The 17,986-nt window shown below is 43.0% G+C and overlaps 1 protein-coding gene across 1 annotated transcript in view; it reads right to left on the bottom strand.

Moving 5' to 3' along the window:
* Positions 1-5,529, bottom strand: part of srrm4 (serine/arginine repetitive matrix 4) — a gene marked incomplete at both ends in the record, with an annotated part of 75,928 nt that extends 70,399 nt beyond the window's left edge. The window contains one exon of the mRNA XM_083979858.1: positions 5,303-5,529. Coding sequence (XP_083835984.1) covers positions 5,303-5,529 — 227 coding nt within the window. The remainder of the gene's footprint in view (positions 1-5,302) is intronic.
* Between the last annotated feature and the right edge of the window lie 12,457 nt (positions 5,530-17,986).

Genomic DNA, 17,986 nt, shown 5'->3' with positions numbered 1-17,986 from the left:
GCGAGTTAACGCACAGTGAAGGGATACTGAGGGGAGCCAGGAGAGAGAGATACTGATGTTGGAAGAAGGAGAGGAGTCGGGTGAAGATGAGCAGAGCGAGGGCACAGACAGAGACAGAGATGTATAACAGCAGACAAACCCCTCGTCCATCACTAAACGATGTTTGTCGGTCCTGACGGAGAGATGTATTGTCCCCACAGGAGCTCAGACTGCGACTCCTTGGTTGTTTTTGAGACTCTATAACCTGTGTTCACTTATCCCCACTCTCAGGGACATTTTTTATAGCTGTATTAGGGCGAGGAAGCTGTGTGACATATCACACTTCAGCCACCGCAGAGATTTAAACCTATAGGACAAAAACAAAAACATCATCTTGGAAGATAAAACCTGTCTATAACTCTGATACTGTCCTGCGCATTGAGGTGTGGAAGGTAAATACTAAAATACACATGAGCCTGAGCCTCAGTAGCAACAGAGAGAGGCAGGTTGTTTTTTTCTGAATCACAGCAGGAGTCAATTTAAAATGCCTTTTCTTGTTGCAGTTGTGGAAAAACATGGCAACAACACGACTGCAGACTTTATACAAAGTTGAGTCAGAATCCAAAAGTAAATCAATTGAAGCCGAGGATTGTTACAACACAATTTGAAGGTTTTGTGATTGGATGTTTGTTACAGAAATGCACCTTGTGAGTCATTGTAAACTGCTGCTTTTGTGTTTTCGTGTTGTATATTTACTTTTTTTTCCTTTTCTTTTTTTTACAGAAGGAGCAATTGTTGATTTTTTCTTGTGATGACTCTTGTTAAGAGTGTTTCACATCCATCTGAGCTGAACTGCTCCAACTGTGAGTAACATAACTGTCTTCAGGAAATAAAAGAAGAAGGAAAAAGCACATTTTACAACTATTTCGGACATTTCTAGTAGTTTTACCTTGAAATAACCCGGTTTCAACTAATGTTTCTTGCCCTGTTAAGACTTCCTTGTAGTAATGTTGCAGTCAGAAGCATTGCTGATCATTAAGCTCTGCTGAGACACAACTCAGTCTAAACTCACTTTGCTTATTATTTAAGCATTAAAGTGTAGCACATGTTACGTTGTTACAACATTTGTTACGTTGCAGCTTTATTTAATATTGAAAAAAACAATTTTTTTTCCTCATCAATCTATACTCACTGCCCCCTCATGACGGCACAAACCCAGAATTTTAGACATTTTTGCAAATTAATTAAAAAAGAAAAAACAAAATATCTTTGAGACGGTTTTACACCTTCATTTGAGTCCAGCTGTGTTGAATTAAATAGTTTGGACATGATTTGGAAAGGCACACACCGGCCTGTCTAAATAAGGCCTTAAGGCTCATTTATACTGGGGCTCGCGACGCCCATGGGTGCAGTCTTAGGTTAGTGAGTACAAACTAATCATAACTGGCTTTCTAAAGCTATAAAAGTAAGAACAAAGATATACAGTAATAACTGTCAATATAAGAGCCGTGTGATAGCATTAAGTAAAACTGTAGGGCCTGATTCAATGCAACTTGTCTAGTTTTGTGTAACTAACAAAAGAAACCTCAAAGATATTCAATTGAAAATATAGGATATGATTAGAAATCATGAGCTATAACAGCAACAGTTTAATCCATCTGTTGCTGATTGTTTATTATCTTCCTATTGATCCACTAGTCGGTTCATTGGTTCAGCTCTTGACTTTCTTTTCTCTGTGTGTGTGTGTGTGTGTGTGTGTGTGTGTGTGTGTGTGTGTGTGTGTGTGCGCGCGTGTGTGTGTGTGTGTGTGTGTGTGTGTGTGTGTGTGTGTGTGTGTGTGTGTGTGTGTGTGTGTGTGTGTGTGTGTGTGTGTTGTCTGAAGCTGTACTGTAGCTGCATGTGTGGTATCAAAGTGTTCCTGTTATTTTGTCCACCTCAGGGGAATTATTCTGACTGGTGCTGTCAGTGAACAAGCTCCTTGCAACACTTTTCCACTCTTCCTCCTCAAAACAGCATCTGCTGGAAATAAGAGCCCCGAAGCCCCCGCCACCCGCCCCCCTTTACTACAAACACACACACACAAAACAATACACACACACACACACTTTTCCCTCCTCCTCCTCCCTTGCACTGCACTCTCTCGGGCCTGCCATCTGCCACAGAGTTGGACAAGACCCCACAAACACAGCAGCAGCAGTAACACACACACACACACACTTGTGCACACCCTCATTTTAAACCCTTGCAATAGCTGGAATACGTCTCCAGTACAGATGCACACACACATACACAAATACAAATACAAACACACACACTCGCACTCACACACTCACACACAACCATAAAGTTAGCCATGCAGGCTGCATTTTTAATCAGGAGCCCCCCCATGAACAAAACAGCTTGCGGGGGTTATAATGGGTCCAAGTGAAGCCCCTCCCAGTGAACTCCTCCTCCTCCCCTCCCCTCCTCTCCTCTCCTCTCCTCTCTGTCTCTGTGACTGTTACCGGCCCGGGGAGGAGGAGACAGAGGAGACAGAGAGTGAGAGAGAGGGGGGAGAACAACAAACTCTAATTACTCCTCTGTGGCTCTCAGGCCCCTTCAGCATTTTTATTTCAGGAGTAGAGGAAGAGAAGGAGAAGAAGGAGGAGGAGAAGAGAAAGGAAAAAGACGAGGACGCTGCAAAGAGAGAGAGAGAGAAAAAAAAAGAGCGTCGCTGATTGAACATGAAACATCTCCCCATGGCTCTCCCTCCATCTCCTCTCCTCTCCTCTCCTCCCTTCTCTCTCTCTCTCTCTCTCTCTGTCTCTGCTTGTTGGACATAATGCCCCCTTCGCTTTCACTGCAACTGTTCATCACCCCTCAGTTATCCAAAGTGAATAATGATGTTTCCTCTCGGAAAGGGAACGAAGCAAAGGAGCAAAACGCCTGGAGGCCATGCATTCTGATGGTCTAAGCATCCCCCGGTCCACACACACACACACACACACACACACACACACTGCACGACAAGGGAGGGACAGAGGGAGGGAGGATGCGTCCATATTCTCCTAGCGTTGTGTTGTGTTGTGTTGTTTGTTTGTTGTGTTTTACTCATTGTTTACTATCTGCATCACCGGGGAAAAAAAAAAAGTCCCACTGTGTGCGTTTGTTTCTTCTTCTTCCCTCCTCCAAACACACAAATACACAACTACACACACACAACAGAGGCAGCGGGGAAACAGTGCAAAACAGACCCGGGCGAGTTAGCAACATTATGTCTGCTCTCTGGGGATACGTTCGTTCTCGCCTGCCTGCCTGCCACGCCGCTGCCATCATCATCGTCACTGTCACCCGGGTCGGCGCCCGTGGACGGGGCGAAGCCACTTGAGGAGAGAGAGAGAGAGAGAGAGCTTCCTTCTTCGTAAAAGGAGGGAAGCTAAAGCTGAAGAGACAGCTGGGCCCTGCTCCAGAGGCTCCCCGGCTATTTCAAAAAAAAAAAAAAAAAAAAAGGCTGCTCATTTCATTTTTTTTTTTCCTGGGTCCATTTGCTTTGTTTCCTTTTTTTTTCTCCCCCCTGAAACAGATTTAAATGGTTGACTAACAGGAAAATTGCGGCTGCGGTTATTTGGTCAAAATCACTGAGCTGGGACACGATGGAATAAAGTCAAATTTGGTCGTATCCCTGTTATAATAAAAAAAAAGTGCTTTTTCTTATCATATCCCACAAGCTAATAAAAACCTTTATGCCCAGGCCATGTGCGGCATTATGGTCCTGCTGTAATAGAAGCCATTAAAGTCACATTATCTGGTTCAGTGTGTCTTTCTGCTGCCGTTTGCCGATGGAGGATGAAATGAGCCGTTCTAATCCTCATTAACATAGCTAATTTCACATGAGAAAGTTGATAGTGGGTGTCAAAACCATTCAAAGGTCACCCGAGCAAGCTGATATGTGAGCACGTAGTATGTATACACACACAGAGCGTGGTTGGTCATCATCACGGGACCTGTCTGAGCTTTAATCAAAACCGCTGTTGGCCACGAAGATGAAGCCGTGTCATGTGAAGAGTCTGAAGTTGTCAAAGTCGAAGAAAAAAAACGATGGTTGGTGATGCAATAGAAGGGAGGAAGGGTTCAAGATGCCACCTAGGGCGTCTTTCTTCTTCCTTCCTTCCCTCTCTCTCTCCCGTCCTCCAGGCGGTTGTACAGTTACACAGCTAACCTTTGGTCGGGGCGGATGAAACAAACAAACACACAAACACGTGACATGTTGCTCCTTCAGCAAGCACAGAGACACTGGCACAAAGCCATGGCACACAGCGATGAGGAGGAGGAGGAGGAGGAGAGGGGACGTGTGTGACATTAGAGGCACGGAGACACTGCTACAGTACGTGACCTTTTTAAAGGGGACAATTAACTTGAACGTCGACCTCTTCAAGCCAGCTGCGTTCGGCTGTGTGGCACGTCGTGTCCCTGTACGGCTCGGACGAAAGGGACGGAAGGACGTACTGTATACAAATTTTTTTTGAAATAGTGTATGATATTGGTGTTGATAGTAAGCCAATGCAATTATAACTATAGAGAGGGGCAGGTACTGTAAGTTTTTCTTCATCCTGCTCCTTTTCATTTATGGTGACTTAGTGTGCATTATATGTGCAACCGTGTGAGGTACAGTATGTAAACCATGAATGGAATAAATCAAAATGAAATGTAAAAATGTCTGGGCTGAGAATAAACAATGGTAATTTCAGGAGTGAGTAAGCCTGTGAATATTCTCAGTTGTCCAGGTCATAGTTATCTCAAGGAAATTTAAATCGAATGCAACTGGACTTGGTTATTTGTCTAGGAAGACGTTTCACCTCTCATCCAAGAGGCTTCATCAGTTCATGTTCGCATCTGACCAGGCTGAGACTCAGGAGTGAGTGTTTTTCTACGGCGGCTTCAGCAACGTATCAGAAGAACAGGTAACATGCGACTACAATTAGTTCTGACCTTTGCCAATAACCGAAAGCAACGCAACCTTTTAGTAGATTTAGTCAACTTGCTGTTATCATGATGAGAACGATTAGACAAAAAAATACAAGAGTAAATCTGGATTTGTGAAAGAAAAGTGTTGTTATGTGCAAAACCCAGTCAGCTGATGATGACCCAGTCTTCACATCATCATCCACACTGACGATGTCGTTCAGTAACATCACTCCACAACCACTTGCTGATGTTTAGTGTCAGCTTTGACAATCACTGACACTTGACAATCACTGACAACGCTCACAAATAGATTTTAAAAAACAAAAAAAAAACATGACATTTGTTAGTTTGGTTGTGAATCAGAAAGCAGAGGACTCACTCCGTCACCCTCCTGCGGGCGGTGATGCTGGCCACGATGACGCTCCCCGGTCTCGGCGTGGCCACAGCCTTGAAAGTGCCCTTCCAAAACTTCTCAAAGAGCTGCTTCTGCTCCAGCTGCTGGAGGCTGGACGCCGTCGCCACAGCCGCCGCCGCCGCCACCACGCCACCGCCCTGCGATCCCAGGGACGGCAGGGGGCCGAGCTGGAGCGAACACGCCGGCTGCATCATCTGTAGCTGCTTCTTCTTGGTCTTTCTCTCTCTCTCTAGACTCCAGAAATCGTCTTCAGTCCCTCACGGTGTTGAGAGTCGCTCTCTCTCGCTCTCTCGCTCATGGAAACAAGGCGCTGCAGTCCCGTTGCCTTGCCTTGCCTTGCGCCCGGCTGTTGCTCAGGAGCTGTCCAAGTACTGAACCAAAGTGAGAGCGCTGTGTGCAGAGTGTAAGTGTGTGTTCTCCTCTCCTCTCCTCTCTTCTCCTCTCTTCTCCTCTCTTCTCCTCTCCAGCAGCAGCAGCAGCAGCAGGTCAATGTGTCAGCGCGTCTGTCTGCTGCTCGCTCTGGAGCGGCAGCGTGGGGAGAGGGACAAAAGCTGACCCTCTCCAACTGGAGGCTGGGTATTGTTCTCCCAGATGAGGGAGGAGGAGGGGGGAGGTGGTGGGGGTGAGGGAGGGAGGGAGGGGGGGGATTGTGTTTCTCTCTCTCTCCGCCTCTCCTCTTCTGTCACATCTGCTGCTTTTTGGGGACAAGGGGGTCTGGGTCGTGGGTCGGGGCTGGGAGTCGGAGCGCTCCTTTCTCTCCCCTCTCCTTCTCTCTTTCTCTTTCTCTGTCTCCCCCAACCCCCCCTCCCCTTCCCCCTTCCCTCCCCTCCCTCCCCCGCGCCGCGTACTCCCGTCGGCAGCTTCACACAGAATCAGGCATCACTTGCACAACGGACGAAGCATGTTTCAATCCTGAGGAGTGAAGAGACCAAGTGGTTGTTCTTGTTCTTTGGCTGTTGTTGTTCTTGTTGTTGTGGTTCACGCGCCCACGCACAGAGGACGAAGAGGAGGAGGAAGAGAAGGAGGACTGAGCAGGTACCGGAGGAGGAGGCTGTGAGCGCCGTGCCGAGTTCTGAGGAGGAACGTCTGAGGATGGATGAGCTTGCGGCGTAATGATGAGAGTGTGTGTGTGTGTGTGTGTGTGTGTCGCGTCGCGTGTGAGAGTGGAGAAGCGAGTGAGCAGCTCAGCTGAGAGCGGCTTGTTTTGTGTCTCTGAGCCTCTGACGTCAAAGTTTGGGGGCTGGACGCCGGGGTAAGGGACACCTCCTGTCATCCTCTCTCTCTCTCTCTCTCCGACATCACTGACTATACGTTCACATCTCATCCCGACTCACCGGCATCAGTTTTGTTTTCTTTCTCCTCCCTCCTTCCTTCCTCTTCTTCCTCTCTTTCTTCCATCCATCTGTGCTTCTTCCACAACTCCCTCCTTTCATCATTTCTCTCACTCAGCAGCCGCCAAAACTGAGATGATTAGTCAATTGATCAATTTAGTCAACCAGAAAAAAGAAAGAAAAAAGAAACTTCAGCTTTTTGCTAGTTTTTCCAATGCAAAGATTTATCACTTGTCATTTTAAACTGAGTATCTAAATAATGAGCAGCGTAATAAAGTAAACAGTTAAGACAAATATTATATAAATGTGATTGCATTTATTTTACACGTCTGTCTTTCGCTGATGATTTCATTATTGACAGAATAATGTAGTTTGATGGGAATTTAACTTATAAAGTGAGAAGGTTTGCTCAATAAGCTGTTTATTCTTGGCTTCCAGATGATTTTCTATAGAAAGAAATAGCTCTGTTTCAACTAAGTGAATATTTATAACTCATTTAGATTATGATAATTCATGGAAACGTAACACTTGTGCTGAATGTTATGCTTGTTTGTCCACATGGTTCACGTACAACTGAAACCGCATGATGACTCTTTACATTAATTGTCACCAGAATAATTGTTGTGACATGTTTCAAACATTTCTACCACACACCTTCCCACTGAATCCGTATTAAACCCTCAGTCGCTGCCGCTCCACTAATGTTGATGGAGAACAAGTCAAATGTTCTGCCCCGTCACCACGCTGATCAGGCTTCACCACGTCTCATCTCACATTATTCATTTATAAAGCCTCCGAACGACCTCACATCTCTTCTCATTTAAATCTAGTGTCCACACAGACTGCACGACTCGGTGGATACTTAACCCTCGACGTCCCCTCAGCTTCACGCTAATGTTGCCAGCGCTGGTTTCAGGTGCGATGCATCATTTAAATGAATGAACTTGCGAACTGCACCTCAGACAAGAAACGCCTTTTCTAAAGCTTTTCATTAATTCATTGTCTCTAAGTTTCTTGTATTGTGTAGTTATTTTTGTGTTAGTTCTCCATGACACTGCCTGATTAAATAACAATAAAGTTAAATATATGTTTTATATGGCTTTGTGAGGTGACTACAAGTCTCTTCACACTCAGCTGAAGTCACAGGCCATTGAATGTTAAATGTATCAAAAAGTTGAAGTCAATAGCTGAACATTTCCAGATTCATGAATGGGTTTTATTCATTTGTACTGGATAACATAACACAATGCGCTGCTGCTGTTCTCCGTTTATTGATATGTCTGTTCTACGTGTATAGTCTGCAATATGTTGAAAACTATGTAAGTCTTTCTTTCTTTCTTCCTTCACACACACACACACACACTCCATGAGTGTCTTGGACAAAAGAGCCGAGTAAATCAGCATAACAAAAGGCCTGGCTCAGTGAGGACCAGCCGGAGCATGTGGCTGACACAAACCCCCCTCCCTGCCGTCAGATATCTCCTCCTCCTCCTCTCCTCTCCTCTCCACGCTGCTTCTACACGACACATAACACAGAGCAACAGCTCAACAATCCCCTCTCCTCCCCTCCTCGACCCGGCCTCCCTCCCGTCTTCTCGCTGTCTCTAATGCTGCATATCATCCGCCGCCGCCTGCCGCTGCAGGAACGTGTTGGGACTCTGCTCGGAAAATCCTGAGAGGAAGACGAGAAGGAGGAAGACGAGTGCTTATTGATGCGGGTGAAACTACTATGGGGGTTTTGCCGCCCTGTTAAGGCTACAACAGAAAAGTCTGTGTAATACTTTGAAGGATAAATGGCTATTTATAGACTTTTGGAGAATTGCTCATAAGCCGTCACATGAGGCAGCAAACTCATCCGTGATATTCTCATGTGCCTTTTTTCAGACGGCTGCTTCTCCCTAAACGTCCAACCTTTTCAGTTCACCACAGATTTTACAAGACATTTTGGAGCCGTACACAGCAGCTGCTTCCTGTGCGAGACACCTGTAGTTTTTTTTTTTTCACACTTTAATCCATAAGCTCTGAGTCCAATTACAAACCACAAACCTTTGCATTACTGCAAACCATTTTACTAAGCATTTCATATATTTTCAGACAGATTTCCAATTTTCCAGGCACCATCAGTCTTCAAAAGTCTCAATCACAAAGTACAAAAACACATTTCCCTATGCGTGATCATGTGGTACTTCAGTGTACGCAGGAGGAAGCCTGATAATATTCTTCTTAATGGTTTATATTCAACTTATTTTCATAATTAAATGTTTGTTTTGACTATTTAAAGTCAAAGAAAAGATAAAAGTTATCATAACTTCCCAGAACCAAAACACAAAACCTCTCACACAGCTTCAAGAGAGATTTGGCTTCCTACAACTGCACATCACATTATCACATGACAACAGTAAGCCGCTGTTCATTGAGATGGATTACTTGTCCGAAGCCAGTTTCAACTCTCTGCTGGTTAATTTAAGTGGAATATTGAAATAAATTCACTCCACTGGCTGCCTGTAAGATGTGGTGTCAGGGTTACGGCTCTGCACACAGCCCCCATAACCACGGGCTTATGAGCACCACATGAGAACTGTAGAAGTTTATATCAGGACCATGCACGCACACACACAGATATAGTTGCACAAGGCGACAAAGAACACAGCGACTGCTTAGCTCAGGTTTGTATTTCCTTGTTTTCAGATGCTAGACGATTATAAAGACGACATCACACAGGTTAGAGAAGAGCTCTGTGATGTTTTGACAAGCAATTTCCACCAGAAACTTTAGCTTGCTGCAGTTGTCTCTCTCTTTCTCTTTCTCTGAATCGCATTCATGATAACAACAACAAAAAAAGAGTAGCCACAAATGCTTTGTGAATGATGGCATGGCAATTTTCTCCCTTCTCAATGAAGGCTGGACAATTAATCAAAATATTATTGAAATTGTAGTATGGTCTAATGCAATATTCAAATCACAGAGGCTGCATTTTGTTTGTTGATAAAGGCGAAATGTGTCAAAACATAAAATAAATTAAACATTGTGGTTCTATAGAGACGCTCCCGGATTATAAATCAGATCCTCCAGATTTGAAGGAACGTGTTTGTTTGGTTCAAGATCCAAGATAAAAATCTCTTTTTCTTTCTGCAAGTTAAAGGCAAAATTAAAATCGTAGCAGAATAATTGCCATAGGCCTTTTTCACCTTTTGCAAAATCGTTCAAGCTTATTTTCAGTCATGAATTAGACATGTTGATCTGCCAATAATTTGTATAATCCATTATCAAAAGAACATTAGTTGGTTCCGTCTACTGTGATGTATCTGAATATGACGGCCTTAGGTTAGGATTACTGAAACAATAATTATCATATAATAACCAACAAAATCACTTGATAAATAAAATTACTGTAAGTTTGCAGCCTTACTTTACGTTACAAATGGCCGTTTTCCACTACACAAGTACAGCTCTACTCGACTCAGCTCAGCTTGTGTCGAACTCTTCCAGTGACGACGCTCTGGCCAATCAGCAGCCCGCAGTTTGTTGGCGTCACATTGCGTTTTAGTATCGGTTCGGCTCGCTTAGTACTTTGGCTGAGGCGTTATCAAAAAAAAAGGTACCAGGTACCAGCATACCAGGTACTATCCCTACTGGAAAAGCAAAGAAAGTCAAGCCGATTAGCGCTGATGGAGAAGGGCCAGAAGTGAATGTAACTGCAGTTGCTCTGGGATTCATAATTGTAGTCAGACACAGGCTGATGATAGGACTCATTTGTCAAGTAATGTGATGGTAATGTGAAAGACAGGGTGAAATCAGGCTTTATGTAAATTTTCCTGTAAACCAATTACTCCTCTAAAAAGGCAGACAGATCAATAAACACGCTGACACTAAAGTTTAAACTCAGCTTCGATCTAAAATACTTTAGGTCAGCGTTTCACAGGCTGCACATACTGACCAGAGGTATTATAAAACGTATTACAAATAATACAGTATGTTTGTATGATGCCGTCAACAAGAAAATCTTAGGACTGTACTATTAAAGGGGTAGTTCAACATTTTGGCAAATTGGCCCACTGCCATAATAGGTAGTAGGTTTGTTACCTTTAATTGTCGGTGCAAGCTATTTTTAGAATGGCGGAGCAGAGCCGCGAGCTGCTCAGAGCTACGCTACGGAGGCTAATGGGATTTCTTGGTTTCCCTCATCAAACTCATCAAATACACAATCCAACAACTCCAAAACGTGGACAAATTGTGACCTGCACATTCACCACGCTATGAGATAATAACAGAACGTTACTTGATGCAGTTGTTTTTGAGGTAAATGCAGAGACTGCTTGCTGAAAAACTGCCCCCAATGAGAACACGCATCAACGGTTACCTCAAAAACAACTCAGTCTCGTAATGTTACGTTATTATCTCATAGCGTGGTGAATGTGCAGGTCACAACTTGTCCACCAGAGCGTTTTGGAGTTGTTGGATTGTGTATTTGATGAGTTTGATGAGGGAAACCAAGAAATCCCATTAGCCTCCGTAGCGTAGCTCTGAGCAGCTCACGGCTCTGCTCCGCCGTTCTAAAAATAGCTTGCACCAACAATTAAAGGTAATGAACCTACTGCTAAAACTATAGGGATTATGGCAATGGGCCAGTTTGCCAAAATGTTGAATTATCCTTTTAAGTGTGTGAAAACAAAACTTTTCAAAATATGTCCACACATCACATTAGTCTTGTTTTATTTTTCATCTGATCTAGACTCGTGAGATCACAAAGACATCAGTGCTGATTACCACCTTTCTGCAAGTGTGACAGATTATTATTAAAACTCTGTAAATGACTTTCCTCTATAGGGGGATCTGGTGCACTGTCTATAATGTTTTCATACAAGATAAATCTAGGTAATCACACCACAATATTCCCTGGCTGTGAGTGTAAACAAGGTGTCGTAAACAAAAGTTTTTCTGACGACACCGCCGCGTGAACTTCTCCTTCTCCCTGATGAGGTAGCTGTAGGCGTGGGTGAGAATTAATATCTGCTCCCGCTAATAGGTATGCATAAAGACCTCGTCTGGATTAATAATGCATATATTAGCTGATAACATGAAACCTTGATGTATAACAACACCAGCCACTTAATGATAAGTGGCTGCTTCATCAGTGTGCTTTGCATAAAGATGCAGCGGCGGTGGCGCTCTCGAATCAAAACCACAGGGCACAGAGACGAGCAGCCGGCCCGGCAAAAACACAGAGTATGTTTCATTTATGGTGGGGAATATCAAACAGCCGTCTCTGCTGTGAGATGAAGTCCAGGTTATATTGGAGGGCTGCGCCGAGGGCAATGGGGTGGACCTTCCCCCTGCTGAGTGTTTTTATGAAGAGCGTTTGCTAGCAGTGGGTTTTTATATGGAAAGTTGAGCTGAAGGACACAAAGCTGTTGTAGGAAAAAAGTAATTAAACTGTGAAGAGACAATCGCTTCACGTTTTTTTTTTTTTTAGCCTTGCTGTTTTAGAGGAGAGAGGAACTGCACCTCGTGACAGTAATTGGTTTTCAAGTGATGTATGGCAGCACATGTGTGTAATATCGCAGCCTATTCGTCATAATTGGTGCTATTAATGTGTCTATGGTAAAGACATCCCATCAATATTACATTAAAAGCTGTAATCATTTCTGACTGAGCTGTTTTGCATCTAGCATCATCATCATCGGCGTCATCATCAACAACTTGAAGGCTGTTAACAAAACAAGCTAAATTGTCCTCTGTAATTTTCTGGGTTAGCTGATCCATATTAGCTACAGACAAGCATCCTTAAAGCGTCAAATTAAATCATAAATTAGTTGCATTCTTTAAAAAAAGGGGTAAACAGAATTACACAAAAAGTTGTCAATGGGGCTCAATAACGCTGCGCTGTCGGATCTCAGTAATTGCAGTTGTTAAGGTGATGGATTCATCTCTATGGATTGTTTAAAGTTGCAAATCTATACGGCGAGAAATGGGAGAAAGGCAAATTGTTGAGAAACATAATGTTCCCCTTTCTTTACCAATCAGAGTTCAAGTCAATAACTTTCTTTTTGTGCTGCATCTCCTGCCGACGCACAATTTGAAAGGTTGTTCTTGTGAAACTCAGAAAGAAAGACAGAAAAAAAAGCCTTTACTTTTTTTAAAAAACGAAGAAGTATTTTCTTTTCATAGTATTGTTCATTTCTTTCTTTTTCATTCTCACTTTCGGTATGCACACCTCCACATAACTTCAGGAGAATCCAAGCACTAGTATTATCCGGGGATAAGCTGTCACCACGGATTTCAGCACAGCCATGCGTCCTTTTAAAAAAAGTTTTGACAGTAATGACGTTTCTTTGCTCTGTGTGCTTAGTTATAAGTTTAAGATGTAGTTTAGACTTCAGCTGATAGCTCTGAAAACAGATGGATGTGTGGACTGCACTGGTTTTGTGACCTTAGAAGTTGCAGAGCTCTCTTCTGCTGGACAGGTGGTGTTTAGAGCGATGACGCAGCCACCAGAAAGAGAGACAAGTATTGATTTTCAATGATCAATATCCATCATATTATCCACCATTTATATTATGAACTGTTCAAAGTGTGAACACAGAATTAGCTTTAAACTGCTGGAAATGATACAGACGGACAGGTTAAAGCAGAAGTAAGTGATATTTTTGTGTTAATATAAGTCTTAAATAGTTATATATTCCGACAGCAATCACTTACATAGAGTGTTTAGACCGAAACATGGGTCTGTCAGTCACTCTGCTCTGCTCTGAGCCGAGGAGAAAACATTTTTGTATCCTACAAGTTTTATCCAATGAGGAGAGAGAACGGCATAAAGGGGCGGTCCTCTCTGTGTGTGCAGCCAAGGGATGCGCGTGAATGTGGTGACGTAGGGACGAGGACCAATAGAGCCATGACGAAGGCGGGGGCTGCTAACTCCATCGGCTGACAAGAAGTTATGGTGCGTTCAAGGCAGCCCGTAACTCGTGTTTTTCCGACCTGTGAAGTCGTACCAGTTCGATCTGGTACGAGTTCACGGGTCAGAAGTTACGAGTGGCCGTTATAGTGACTTTCACAGGTAAAACAGGTCGGAGAAACACGAGTGGGTTGCCTGGAACGCTACAAAGTCGTAAGTCGTGACTTGAAGCTGTAATTTACGGTTTCAAAAGGAACGCAGCATTAGCCAAAACGACCGGATCGCTTACTTCTGCTGTAATGTAAGTAAATTTAAGTAACTTCTGCCATTAGGATGAGAAGATAGTGTTGGGTGATGTCGTGAAATGGTGTGGCATCATGGGAGTCGTTGTCTTTTCCATCTTTGATGTAACCCTCTCTTCGTTTTGAATCTTTCTTTGACCAGAAGTCAAATAGCCGGGTGATGTTCAAAACAAAACACTGAGCAAAGTTTTACATTGAAAGTCTGTCGTTTCGTGACAATATTCAGTGAACACAAGGCGTCTTGGAGCAATGTTTGTTTGGCTTATTTTGTGTGATAACTACACAAGGAAACTACATAAGTCGGATGCTTTTTCTCTGTTTTGGTCTCTTCTTTCTCTACGGAGCTCCCCCTACAGTTTCGGAGTGCATATTTTCACTGTCATAAAAACTCACCATTCTAAAATGAATAAATTAGTTGAAAAAGACAAAAGTGGAAAATGTATTTCAAAGATGTGGCAGTCAACTGTTTGTTTGTCTGTACCAGACAAGTTATAAAAAGTTCACATATGTAAGGTAGTGTCTTGCATTGTTGAAACCACATAACCCAGAAAAACATGATATGCACTGTAATTCTGACACGTGTCAATGAATCCTCTACACAGCATCTTAAATAAAATCTTGCGACTGATACCTACAATAAAACAGCTAAATCATTTTTTTTCTTCACTCCTTTCAAAAGATGAGGCAGACGGCTAAAGTGTTTCGAACCGCTTTAAATCAATATCTTGTCTGTGTTGTATGTGCCAGGCACAACAGTTGTTCATAAAGTGGTTTACATCGATAAAAAGTTTTTCTGTGGCCCATTTTTCTCAGCGCTAGCAGCCTTCTCGCACGTCCTGGTCTCAGAACAAAATAACAGAAACTTGCTGCTCTGCTGATGGAAGAAGAGCTCAGATCTTTTACCTTATAGGTAAAAGTAGAAATACCACAGTGTGGGAGAAAAAACACAAGAACTCTATTACAAGTAAAGGTCATGAAAGTGTCAGCAACAAATTAAAAGTAGCAGTACAATTTAAAGTAAAGTTAGACTTTCACAGGAAACCGAATAAATGCCATGAAGAAAAAAGGTCAGTATTTGCGGGATATAGAGGTTTAAAAGCCTCTGGAAACATGACTTTAAAAAGTAAAGATGTTTATGTTATATCAAAGTCAAGTGTCTCATTAAGCATCCACAAAAGTCTGAGTGAAAATAGCTATTCATAACTATTGACCGGAGGACATTCATCGATTGAGCCAGCTATAACCCCGTCTAACTCAACCCCAATTTCAAAAATGTACAAAAACTTAAAAGACAAATATTTTGATCTTGGATGGAAATTGATTTCTAATTGTTTTTACATGTTAAATATTATGTACATAAGACCCTAAATTACATAGTTACAGTAGAAAGCGTTTGTGGATTTGGGTTTCCAGAGGCTTTAAAGCAGGAAAACAGTGGAAATATGACAAAACCCTGAGTTCATCACATCTGGACTGGACTGCTCTTGTGATGATTGGTGGTTAAAGTCCCTAAACCCTTGTTGACCCCCCAGTCAACCCTACTAGTATAAAATGTCACTCAGAATCGAGTCATGAATAAAGGATAGACGTCGCCCCACACTTTCAGTTTTAAAACATTAGACAGAACTATAATAAATCTCTCTCGGTGAAACTTTGAGGCTCCTCTTTCAATTATAAACTACAAATGACTTTTTAAAGCAGAACCAGCATATTACAGAATAAAGCCGGCCATGCACCGTCACTGTGTTGTAGGGACGGCTGCCAACAAAGACAGAAGCTCTTCGACCGGTTTAATGGTTTACTCAGAATCCCCTCATTAACATGTAAACCCCAAATTCTAGGTGCTTTGGCTCAGGCTGCTCAAACCTGATAAGATATTTCATTTTCAAGCTATTGTAATTTTGGAATGACTTCCACGAAAATGGCATTTTGATCACCCTCCCTCCCCCAAAGTACCTGGAAGTAAATGGACCCGGTCTCTGTTGTGTGACGTGACGAGACGCTGGGGGGACCGAGGTACGAAGACGAAGATGTCCGATAACGGCCCGAATTAACAAAGATGAGAGTGTTACAAGCCGCTGCACAGTGAACGCAGCAGTTTGCAGAGCGAGCACAGGTTTCCCGCGGTCCTGAGATTGAACGGTGTACTGTATCATCCAGACACAGACAAATAGCAGCACTTCTATCCCAATGACGGATTTATCCTTAGATAGAAACCGGTGAGGACTGAGGGGAAATAGTAGTGGGATATGTTGCTTTACTGAATATTTCTATTAGCATATCATTTCCCAATATAAATGACTGCCGTCCTCCTATCCCTTCCCATCAGCGCTGTCACAGAGAGAGGGGTGGGTACATGTAGAACAGTGTCAGCTTTAGAAACATTGGGTAAAACCAGCAAAGCAGTCAGTCTCTCGCTGTAATTACCCATCATGCTGCAGCTCATACCTCTTCTTCCTCCCTCTGGGTGCAGAGATAAAATATAGATAATTCCTCACACCTAACCCGACTCTACGTTTGCACGGCTGGTTGTTGTCACCATAGAAACTTGGGAGCTTAATGCATGTTCAGGATGATAAAAATGTGAAAATTGCCCAGTTTAATCTGTACGTTAAAGCAAAGAGCAAATAACAGGCTTGAAAACACACAGAGAGTGTGAAAAGTTGCTCTCTTGGTCTTTGTTGGTGGTGACAGATGGGAGGAAAAAATGCATTCTGGTTTACTTAAGCAAAACAATTATAGCCTAGATGTTGAGAAGTGTCAATGAAAGCTGTTTTTATATAAAAAACGGGTGCACATACACACAATTACAAGAAGGCTGCAATATTTACAACATGTACATCAGAGCAGTTCGATAAAACACCTCAGGGAGAGTCTCTTTTCTCATGCTAGTATCTCTCCTCCTTGTCTGACTGACATCAGCGCACATTCAACCCGTGATCAATACATCTTATAGCCCTGAGCCCTGATAAGCAAAAGCTGCCGTCGTGGTAAACAAATCTGATGACTCCCTGCAGCCACTGAAGAGACATGGCTGGAATCACTAAACACACACACAAAAACATATTTTTTTTACAGATCATCAGCATGCAGGCCGACCACGTCCGCAGCAGTAATCAATTAGTGAGTAATTGACACTGATTAAGTTCATTTTGTTGAAGGGAAGCATTGTTATCGCAGAAAACACAAACCTCGGCTACAAATGTAGGAAATCAGACATGGTTGTCACAGAACGTACATAATGATTAAATTTAGCTTTAAGCCCCAATCACAAATTCACAGATATTATCTTATCACACACACACACAGATACACACAGGTATGTATACGTGGATATTGTAAGCCCATTCATGACAGGATTTTACAGTACCAGTGTGGGAAGTAGTTTAAAAACAGTGCCTTCATTAAAAATAAATAGACCTATAACAAAAATGAAACCAACCACAGCCACCGATCCGTATTAGATTTTTTATCATAGCCTCAAAAATTCAGTCAGTTTTTTGGGTTTTCATAATAATCTTCTAAAAAAAAAATCCAATATCAGCATTGGTTTGTTTCCTGACGTGTTCCCCTGTGTAAATGTGAATAATGACAACGTTCTCTCAGAAGCAGAAGGAGAAGGTTGTGTGACATTGTTCTATCTCCCCAAATCCTCTTATGTAGGAGGACAAAGCACGGCGGATGGGGTGGATGACAGGCTGCACAAAGTACATGACTCTGACACCAGGAGACTGTGGTTTGAATCCTGTCCCCTACAAACAGTTGACAGAGATTTCTTCTGTCTTCTGTCCGCCCCTGAGCCTGACAGAGCAGTAGCTCTTAGTTGCCTGAAATTTAGCAAAACTTAAAGAGTCGCTTTTCCGCTGTTTTACTAACCCCACTCTCAGCCGTGTGCATTTGTTTACAACAAAGCCGTCGAAAAATCAATACACGGAGCGGTGGATGACGTTATGCAACATATACAATGTTACGACGTGTGTATTTGCGTATTCTTAACCGTCTTAAACAAAAGATTGTAAGTTACGGAGCGCGTTTGTGTCGCGGTGACGCAGAGATGGGAGCGGGGACACCGGGGCGACACCCAAGTATGGTTTTCTGCCATGAGACGCCAGGTGGAAGG

The sequence above is a fragment of the Trachurus trachurus genome (assembly GCF_905171665.1).
Source record: "Trachurus trachurus genome assembly, chromosome: 9".
NCBI lineage: Eukaryota > Metazoa > Chordata > Actinopteri > Carangiformes > Carangidae > Trachurus > Trachurus trachurus.
This window is presented reverse-complemented; position numbering and strand designations above follow the sequence as displayed.